The sequence below is a fragment of the Cygnus olor genome, chromosome Z, assembly GCF_009769625.2.
Source record: "Cygnus olor isolate bCygOlo1 chromosome Z, bCygOlo1.pri.v2, whole genome shotgun sequence".
Taxonomy (NCBI): Eukaryota; Metazoa; Chordata; class Aves; order Anseriformes; family Anatidae; genus Cygnus; species Cygnus olor.
In genome coordinates, this window is record NC_049198.1 from 8833540 (window position 1) to 8844031 (window position 10492).

The 10492-nt window shown below is 52.0% G+C and overlaps 1 protein-coding gene and 1 long non-coding RNA gene across 3 annotated transcripts in view; one reads left to right on the plus strand and one right to left on the minus strand.

Annotated features, from left to right (window-relative positions):
* Window positions 1-4902, plus strand: part of UBE2R2 (ubiquitin conjugating enzyme E2 R2) — a 52826-nt gene extending 47924 nt beyond the window's left edge. For both annotated transcript variants that reach the window (XM_040540954.1, XM_040540955.1), the window contains exons 4-5: window positions 1095-1229; window positions 2544-4902. In XM_040540954.1, the coding sequence (XP_040396888.1) occupies window positions 1095-1229; window positions 2544-2763 (355 nt within the window). In that variant the 3' untranslated portion in view covers window positions 2764-4902. The remainder of the gene's footprint in view (window positions 1-1094; window positions 1230-2543) is intronic.
* A 2445-nt stretch (window positions 4903-7347) lies between these two features.
* Window positions 7348-9720, minus strand: LOC121061707. The gene is made up of 3 exons (XR_005815224.1): window positions 9265-9720; window positions 8044-8235; window positions 7348-7483 (listed from the first exon to the last, which is right to left on the minus strand). It is a non-coding gene; the product is annotated as an uncharacterized LOC121061707 (long non-coding RNA).
* Window positions 9721-10492: the final 772 nt, after the last annotated feature.

Below are 10492 nucleotides of genomic sequence, written 5' to 3' on the forward strand. Positions count from 1 at the left end.
TTTTGTTTCAAAATCTTTCAAGAAGCTAAGCATCCAAATGACCGAGCATTTCCTGGCACTGTATCCCAGTTAAATGATCAGTTAGATGTGCTCAGCATATACTGCTCTGAGAGCACCTCTAAGTCAATGTGAGTACAGAGGGGGCCATAGGCTCCTTTAATCAATTCTGCAGGGCAGTTGCTGCGTACGGCTGTATCACAGGACCAATCACTTGCCTCTGGTCTTCCATATCCATTGAAAGCTTTTGCCAGCGTTTTGCACCTCAGGAGGGTGAAGCTGTTGTGGTAGCTGAGGAGAGGCGACACCTGGCCATGGCTCCAACCTCTCAACTCCCAGTTGGGCAGGGGCAGCAGCACAGCCCTGTCAGAGGCTCTGTGGTCCTCCTTGCTCCCCAGGGGGACAGGCAAAGAGCCTGGCTTTCTGCTGGGAAAGCTGTGTGTCACCAGGAGCAGGCTCACCGAGTGTGTTTCCAACCCTGCACTGTCCCCAGGAGGCGTGGATGAGCTGAAATCAGTCTGAGCTGAGCTCTGCTGGCCACTGCTGCCACAAGGACGAGAACAGAAGTGGTGGGCCAGGTGCCAGAGTACTCCTGGCTCTGTGTTCCCTCCCCACACTTGTTTTCTTTCCTAGCTAGAACACAAGCTCATGTGCCAGATAGCAAAGGAAAGGCCTCTGCAGATCAGTCTGTGGGAACCCCTGGGCAAGGCAGCTGGAGCACTCTCTGGGCTGTACTTAATCAGTGCAAAGACACTTCCAAGCCAGAAGTGTTTCCCCAGCCCAGCCTAGAGAGGTGCTGGGACCACCTGAATACCTTTCATTATGCTAGAGAGCTTTTCCCCTCTAGATTTTCTGGAGCACATTGCTGTCTGTAGTTGGGTCCTTGAGGTTTGTACTGTATCACCTTCCCCATGCTGCCAGCCATGGTCTGAAGTTCATAAATACCTGCTTTCAGTCCAGCTGTTGGTCAGTTGTGCTTAGTTTAGGTTTTGACTTTAAACAATGCATTCTGATGCCTCGCCTAAAAAAAAGCTGTCAGCATCCAGGATCCGTGAATGCTTTAGCCCTGACCCTGCTGTTGTGGTTACCTTTTTCAGGACTATCTTACTGAGTGTAATCTCTCTGCTTAATGAGCCCAACACATTCTCTCCTGCCAATGTGGATGCATCAGTCATGTTCAGGAAATGGAGGGACAGTAAAGGAAAAGACAAGGAGTATGCTGAAATCATAAGGTAAGTTTTGTTCTGTGTGGGGCTGTGCTACCAGCCTCCTGCTCCGAATCCTGCAAAACAGACTGATGGCAGAACTTGCTGAAACCAGCTTCTGACTCTAGTTGCTCCTTTAGAAATGAATCCTACAGATTTATTCCAAGTCCAGGTTTCTGGTCCTTAGATTTTTAGGCACAGAACTGGTGCAGACTTCTGGAGCAGAAGGATCAGGCTGATCTGTCTTTGAATTGTTCTTTTCTCAGACTAATCTGGCATGATACTCTGCAAAACCTATTGGCTGCTAGTAAATCCCTCTTGAAGTCCCCACTTGCCTTTGAGCACTGCTTGCATTGCTTGGGATGTGATTGAAACTGACTGCATCCTACTAATTCTGTGCTTAATGCACTCATGAGTCATAATATTGTCCCTCCAATCTGAAGGAATATCAGCAGGATTTGGCAAGTGTTTGCAAAGCTTGGGGTTTGATTAGCTGGGAGCACTGTACAGTCTTGACTGTCCCTTGCTCGGAAGCTCATGGTTCATCAGGTGCTGTTGGAAGACGATATGAACTTGAGCCAGGGTGGCTTGGAAGCACAAATGAGCAGCCCCTACTGCAGAGTGGCTGCTGCCACACTTGCTTGGTAAAAAAAAAAAAAAAAAAACTACATCTGCATTGACTTGGCTAGCTGGGCATGTGGAGCAGAGCCGTGGTTGGAGCTGAGCAGGGCACTTGCTGACCTGAGCTGGGCAAAGAGCCTTGCTGGAGGTTAACTTCATCCCCGGCAGCTCCGCTGGCTTCAGCAGAGCTGGCCTTGCTGCACAAACAGAGCAGGAGGCAGCTCGCAGCCCGCCCTGGGGTGTCGGGGAGTGCTCGTGTCCCACCAGCCCTGGGCAGCAGCAGGGTTATGGCTCTGCCTGCTACCCTGGGGGAGCCGAGCGGTGCCAATGCTCGGGGCAATGCCAGCCTGGGGCATGCTGGGCTGGTCTTAGGTGGTGGGGAGGCTGCGGATACCACCTCTGAAACCACGGCGGTAGGTCACTTTGGGAAGACCCTGAACAGCCCTTGTGCAGTTAATGTAAGGAACCCTGCTCTGAGCCCTGGCAGGGCCCGGTGCAATAACCGACTTCATATGTCGCTGGAAGCGTGGATGCCACAAACAGACTTGGAGTACTCCCAAACCCGGGGCTACGGGAACTAAATCTGTTGCTGGTGCTGCTTGTGGTGCTTCAGCCAGACACGGGCGGTAGCTGAAACAGCTCCCTGGGCCCTGGGCTGCCAGGAGAACGGGACCGGGAGGCTGAGAACCCCAATCACACTGCTCTGTCCTCCTCCCGCAGGAAACAGGTTTTGGCTACCAAAGCCGAGGCAGAGAAGGATGGCGTGAAGGTCCCCACTACGCTGGCAGAGTACTGCATCAAAACTAAAGTGCCTTCCAATGACAACAGTTCGGATTTGCTTTACGACGACTTGTACGATGACGACATTGATGATGAAGATGAGGAGGAGGAGGACGCCGACTGTTACGATGATGACGATTCTGGCAATGAGGAGTCGTGACCTGCTCCCTCTATGCCCCTGTACTGCCCTGCCGACTCAGGCCAGAAGGGAGCAGCGGTAACCTAGCAGCAGTCCAGCAAAAAAAGTGTGGGGGGGGGATCAAAAAACTTTTGTCTCCTGCTGTCTCCTGTTGTATGGATCTGTTTGCTCCTTTTTTATGGACCTCTTAGAGACCCTCCACAGAATGTCTGAATTCTTGCATTCTTAACCCTTTCATCACTGTATTATGATTTCTTTTTAAAAAAGAAACTCCCCTTTTCACTTCTCTACGAAACGCTCACAGCGAAACAGGTTTGCTCGCGTTTAGGTTCTTGAATTCAATACAGTCTTGCATTGAGATGTTTAATGTATTTAAAGCTGGAACAAACCCATTGGAAGCTGGGTTTTTGGGAGCTCAAGTGCTGCATTTACTGGGAAGAAAAAAATCCACACAAAGCAAATTGCCAAGGTTTAGCTGCTCCATTTACAATAATAGCGTGTGTACATTCGTTTAGCCTTGTGGTGGTGGCTTTTCCTTTTTAAGGTGTGGGGCGGAGAGTGTAAAGCTACTGTGTGTTGAGCTTGATGGGATGTAACTGAAAGGTACAGTATTCCTTTTCAGCCTGCTCAAGTTAGGAAATAGCTGGCCACTGGAGCCCCAGTGGGCACAATCAGCTTTGTCTCTGAAAAAGGCTTGTGATATGAACCCTAAAATAAACACGTAACACTTCACGTCTGTACAACTGAGCCCTGGGTTGCTATTTATTTTTTTTCAGGCTAAGTTGGGGTTGAAACAGTCCAGGTTAGCTGTGCTGCTGTGACCTGCTGCCAGCTGCCCCTCTCCAGAGGGAGAGCAGACGTGTGTCCTGCTGCCCCTGTGGCCAGCTGCTGCAGCCAGCGCTCATCCCAAACTTGGCTCTGGCATGGGGAAAGACCAATAGCCTCCTGCCCCAGTGCTTGCTAGCAGCCTGTGCTTCCTGCGGCCCCAGTCCGGTGCTGGCCTCAGCCTTTTTTCTCTTGCTTGTGTAGGTCAGGTGTGACTGCCCTGCGGACCCAGTGGCTGCTGTGGTCCTGGCAGGGGGCAGAGGGGAATGGGGGGGACAGGGCTCTCCCCATGCCTCCCTGGCAGCCCCAGGGGGGCAGTGAGAACCCTACAGGGGTTGCCAGGCTTCTCAGCAGCATGCTTCAACCCGTGCACCTGCATGTTTGCGGGAGCTCCTGGTAGAGCTGGCAGCCCTCCCTTGCGGGCAGGGGCATCCTGCATGCTCTCTTCTGCAGAACTCTTCCGTGGCAGCCTGACCCTTTTGCAATGTGCTCTCCTTGTTCGGCTGTGGTGCAGGGGCCTGAATTCAGCTTTAGGATGGGATCTCAAGCAGCAGCCAGCCCTGCCTTCCCCTGCTGAGCCCTGGGGCTGCCAGGAGCTGCTGGCCCTATGGGGTGAGCCTCTCCCCTCCCAGCGGTACAGAGGAAGTTACCTTGATGAGAGCTGCTGGCTCAGGCGCTTACTTGTGCCCCCTCTTCATGTATCTCAGGGGTTTTCATGGTACGGCACCAGCTGCAGGGGGGAGGTGGGAGCAAACTAAATGGGGAGGTGGCTGCGGGGCTTGGGGAACTGGCTCTAGAGCTGGCTGAGAGAGAGCAGGGAGGGGAGGACGGCCCCCAGCACCTGGGTGCCTCAAACATGGGTACACTCCCATGCCCCTCCCGCCTGAGGGGGCCAAAAGGCAGCCCCAGTGGTGGCACCTTGTCCCTTAGTGCTCCCTGAGCACCCTGCTCATGTGTTACCAGGGCAGTGGGAACCTCTCCTGCCCTGTCCCAGGGGACACTTTAGAGAGGCCGCTGCTCATCCTCCATGTCCCAAGGGCTCAGCGCTGCTGCCCCTGGCTGTGCTGGCCCTGGCGCTGCCCCAGGCCCCTGCTGCTTCCATCTTGCAGGGAAAGCAGCTGGGGGCTTGGGGGGGGCAGGACGGGGAGCGGCGTGGCCGGGGCCCTGCTGATGACCTGGTTTGAAATGAGGATACTGCATCTTTCAGGATCTCCCATGTACTCTGGACCGTTTTCACTGTATACTCTCCAGTGACTTGTATTTTCAAGCTTGATGTTTGTTGTAAGCTGCGTTATCATGATTCTTCTGTTACCCTTTTCTAAAGACAAAAAAGAAGAAGAGGAAAAAAAAAAAAAAAAAGGCAACCTATTTTGAGAGCTCCTACATTAACCAGACTAAGTTCTCTTCCCCACTGTTCCTTGCAGTGTCATTGCTTGCTGACTTGCTGGTTTCCTTTTTCTGAGCTACAAACTGAAGTTTGAGGTTTTTGAAACTATTTAAGAGATTGAGGAAAAATGTTTACCTGATCTGTGTGTTCTGTTTTTTAACCCCCTTGCCACTCTCTCAGCCAATATTAGCGTTTACATTTGCAACTACAGCCTCCTTCAAATGCAGTTTTCAACCATTCTGAAACCAGCAGGGTACACTAGATTTCTTAGTAGTTTTCTTAGCTAATATCCCAGATGTTTTCCTTTTTTCTTCAGTATAATTTACCAGAAAGAATTAACTGATGCATTTTTTTTGTGTTGTCTTCCCCTTCAGTAGTTATATTTTGTCTTTTCTGCACATCTGTCTACTAATAAAAAAAAAAAAAAAAAATGTGAAATGAAAATATCCCTGTACTGTTATGTCCCTGGTAATGGAGCTGTTTTATTTGCCTGGGTTGTTTAAAGTTTTGAATAACAACGCCTGAGCTGTTCTGTGATGATCCCTACTGTCGTGTAGGGCTGTAGATACAGGTAAGAGTACAGGAAGACTAGTGCCACCCATGCAGTGATGTGGCGGCGACAAGGCTGTGCCACTGCTTGAAGGTTGGTGGGGTGAGCACAGCTCAGGTCAGTGCTGCTGCAGCCCCCAGCCCAGGCTGAGACCAAGGCCACAGCCCTCAGGAGCGTGTTTGCAGCAGCAGGTGGCAGGGGGAGGCTGCTGGAGGGCTGCTGTGGTAAAGCCCAGGGCAGACAGAAGGCTTCCCGTGCAGCTTCTTGGCACGCTGCTATGAGTACGTGAAGGGCTGGGTGTGCACACTGACTGCTTCCAATGTAGCAGGGTGCTGCAGGGCCTGGCAGCTGGCAAAAGTGTGCCTCTAAGGAAGGAAAAGTGGTTATCGTCGTAAGAAGTATTTTTATTCCTTGTTTGTCTTCAACCATGACCAGGGCAGTAGTGCAAAAAAGCTGAGTGGCCAAATACGGCTTTGCATTTACTGCCTCTGCTGCTGCCAGGAACTGTGCCAGGTGCTGAAGGACAAGCAGGGGGCAGGAGCTGTCCCTCGGGAGCCCTCAGCCCTGACCTTCCTTGCCACGCTCACACACAGCAGCAGCTCTGCCTCACGGGCAAAGCACAGGGCAAAGCTGTGCCCCCTCCTGCCCCATCCCTGCTGCTGCTGCAGGGACCAGGACAGAGCCCTGTGACCGAGGACACCACAGGCAGACAGCAGCGGCTCTCTCCCTCACTCACCCTTGCTGCGTTATTCAGTGCCTCCCTAGCTGAGCTTTGCTCCCTTCGCTGCAGGAGCAGGGGGAAAAGGACAGGCTGTAAAAGCAAAGCTGCTCTTGGAGCCTTTGAAAATGCAGACAAACACCAGTGATATGCTCAGACCTTTATTAGGTGGAGGAAGGGCTAAAAAGAAATGAAACTCCTAAAACATTCACCGCACTGGTGCAGGACAAGAACACACCAGGAGCCCTGGTCTTGGTTTTAAAAAAGGGGGGGAGGGATAGGTGAAGTTTCCATCAGCTCTGGCAATCCTGGGCAGGGTGGCTCAGGGCAAGAAGAGGTACAAGACACAGCTTATACTTTTATTTAAACTGCTACATAGGTTTTTTTTGCCTCTAATGATGCAAAAGGAGGTTCCCGGACACACTGAGCCATCCAAAATCTCTTGCTTGAGAAACAAAACCAAAACAAAAAAACCCTGTCTTTTTTTTTTAATTGTTATTTATTTAAAAATTGGAAAATAAAAAGGTGAGGCTGCAGCTCAGGGCCACAGTGACCAAACTGCCCACGAGTTCGTCTTCCACAGCAGGAGGAAAGGGGGAGACGAAAGAAAGGGGAAGGCCCACAAAACATTTTTTCATTTTTTTTTCTTTAAAGTAACAGCTATACTGGGGGTGGGGGCAGAAATCAAACCGACAGGACATCTTGATTCTTTTTTGGGGGGCCAGGCCTCCTTCTTTGCCTGAATTTAGAACTGCATTAAATAAATGGGCTCCAGCTCCAATAGAAATGGCGCAGTTTGTCTTTGACAGAGTTATAAAGCCCACAGAGCTTAAAAAAGGAAGGATGCCCTGGTGCAGATGGGAAATGAATAATTAGTTTTCCTACAAAGAAAATAAAACAGGCTGCAAGATGCAGAAAACCACATTTAGGCTCTATTACATTTACAAATACATACATAAATATATTACATACAACAGCAACTCAAAGAGGAAGCGGGCGAGTCACACAGAGGATGGCTGACTGGCTGCAGTTCTCCCCGCACAGACGTTTGGCTGAGCAGTTACTTCTCCTAATAATTCCAGGAATGGGCTTCGGCTTTTCTGTTTTTCTTTATTTTTTTTCCTCTCCTCTCCTTTCATTCTCTCCCCCCTCCCCGGTTTCAGATTTAGTTTGTCCAGTATGGAGAAGTGCCATAGGCGGTTTTGGTAGCCTGAGACTTTTGCTGCATGGTGCTGGGCTGGTTGCGCTGACCAGATCCACCCTAGAAATCAGAACAGGAGGAGACATCAGCATCAGCAGTGCACGTGTGCCCCCAGGGGTACGTCACCTGGAGGGGAGCCCACAAACACAGCTCAGTGGATCCATTTCTGCTGCGCCCCAACAACTCCGTGCCTCACAACCCAAGAGCCACCACGACATGAAGCAGGAGCGCAGGGACACCCCATCCCACCCAGCCCTGGCCCTCAAGGTCCCGGCCAGGTGCCACCATCCTGACGCTGTCACCCCCTCACTGCAGAGGCTGACAGCTGAGGGCTGGAGTGGAAACATGGGGAGGTGACAGAGCTGGGAACCAACAACACCAGCTCCCCCCAAAAAAATGTTTCCTCTCCCTCAGCATCAGTGCCTCTGCACTGTAAAACCTCAAAGGCGGGAGGCCGCGAGGAGAACAGCGGGGCTGTGGGAAGCGGAGGAGCATTCTCAAGGTGAACGGAGACTGCAGCAGCCCAGGATGTCAAGCGTTCAGAGGCAGCAGTCATCACCTATTTCTGGACTCCAAAGCAGAACGCTGCTTTTCCAGGGAACGGTGGGGAGCCAACTCACCTGCCCATCTTGCTGAAGATGGTGATGCAGCATCTGGGAATGAGGCTGCTGATGTGCAGGCAGGATGTGGAGAAAAGGGGCTGGAGCATAACCCGGGGCAGCACCAGGGTTCAGGGGCCCAGTAGATCCAAGAGCAGAGGGCAGGCTGAAAGGAGGCGGTGTGCCAGCGTGGAATCCCTGCTTGTCAAACGTCTGCACAGGAGGCAACAGGGACAGCATCAGAGACCAGCAGGAGCAGCCCCACGGTGACCAAACAAGAACAAGAGTGGCCTGAACACAGATCCCTGCACCTCTCATCAGCCCCGTGAGCAAGCCAAGTCAGACCAAATACCTGTGGGCATTTCAGATTGAGTTCAACTCCACACCCTTATTTCTGCATTAATGCCCGAAACTTTTAAATTTTATTTCCATGGCTACTGTGTTCCTTTTTTTCCCTGACCTCTTTTTGCTTAGTGGGACATAGGGTGGCAGCAGCTGCCTGAAATCAGCCCATCAGACCTCTCAGGGGCTCAGGCTGAATTGTTTGACCTACTCAAGGCATCCCAACAAAAATGCAGGAAGAAATTGCACTAAGCTTTGTTTGGCTCCCCCCAACCAAAGCTCTGCCCCTAACGCTACGCGCATATCCAAGGGCTGGCGTCCTACTCCTGGGCACAGGGCACAGCCTGACACACACTGGGTCTGACTGCCCTGACACAGGGAAGGTACAAGGATGGGGGAAGGAGCTGGCTGTAACCCCACTGCACAGCTCATCAAGCACTTCCTGCTCTCCCTGGGAACCTGCATGCAGAGCAAGAGCCAGAGGTGGAGCAGAGCAGTGCCGGCACCACAGGAGAGTCCCTCAGGGACAGGGGTGGGCACTGCCAACTGATGTCTCTGAGAAAAGCTAACATCCTCTTCACTTGTCTGCTTTGGTGGCAATTTTGACTGTGCTATCCTGTTTTATTTGCACCCACAGCACGCGTGAGGCAGTGTGTGACAGTGCAGGGAGCTCTGCGTCTGTGCCAGCAGCTTTAGCCAGGAGTGGACATGGCAAAGGCAGCAGGACAGAGGGCAAGACTCCTCTCCAGCAAGCAGAGCCAGCATAAGAAATGCCAAAGCCTGCTGACCCCAAGACCAAGCTGCCTGGGAACTGTCCCCAGCTGCCAGGGCTCCAGCAGAGTCCCACCAAGCCACCCAAAAGCAGGGAGCCACCAGGGAGGAGGGTCCAGCGTTCCTCACCTGAGTCTTGTTATAGACTGAGCCACTGATATCAGGCACACCTGTGTTACTTGAGGTCACAGAAACACCTGGAAAACAAAAAGGCACTGACAATGAGAAAGCCAAGCAGCACCCAGCTCGAACCCTGCGCTTGCTTTGCTCCTGGTACCTCAGTGGAGGCACCTGCAGCCACTGTCCCGTGTGCCCTCCTGCTCGGTGCTCTCAGACCAACAGCACTCCAGCCAGGAGCAGGAGGAAGGGCTCAGCTCCCTGCTCCTGCTGCAGAGCAGGAAACCAGCCCACTGGGATAAATCATCCGTGTCCACTGCGCACAGATTACGGCTGGGATTCAAATGCACTTCACTGGGCAGCAGCTGGCTGCGCTGAACACTTTCAGCTCGCAGAAAGCCAGCTTTCCCCCAGGATTAGGGATGCATTTGGCTCTATCACAGCATTCAAGAGCTTTCCAGTAGTGCGCTGAGCAATGAGCCTCAGCAGCTGCTACATGCTTGTGCCCTGGTCCTTTTGCATCATGCAGCAGGGTGAGGCCTGCCCTGCTCCTCTGCCCCTGCAGAATTAGTATCACTGGCTCAGGCTGGCTTCCACCTGGATCAGCTGGTGCCACAAACAGCTCACGAACAGCCACTTACCAGCAAAGGGACTTTCAACTGGTCACTCGTTTGTAGGTTTACAAGGACTGGATCCGATCACTTGGATCAGATTAAAAGCAGTGGTTCCTGTGGCCACTGAATCATGTGCCTGGACTCGGTGGGTTTGCACTGCTCTAAGGCTGTACCCTTCCTAGGAGATTTTACCCTCCCTAGGAGATCTCTCCTTTTTGCAGGCCACAGAGGAGAGCATGATAAGGTCTTGGTTGATGACTGACATCCTGACTAGTCCAGGGGGTGTTTCAAATGCACAACAAATGCTTGGTATTTGCTTAAGCCCAAGGATGAACTAGTTAGTGCTAAGCAGTTCGGTATACGTTTCTCAGGTCTAACCAGCATGTGCAGAATAAAGCTTGCACATGAGCCGTGTACATTCCTTAGCCTTTACAGTCACAGAGGAAACATTTCCAGGCACAAAACAACACAACAAGTTACAGAGCGTGGGGACAGAAGCTGCAACAACAGCCCTGAGATACATGAACTGCCCTGCTCACTCTGAATGCACAGCTATCTCAGGTGTCTATCAGACTCAAAATCCAGTCAGCGTTTGGCAGAGGACCATTTTGGCAGTAGCATCCCAC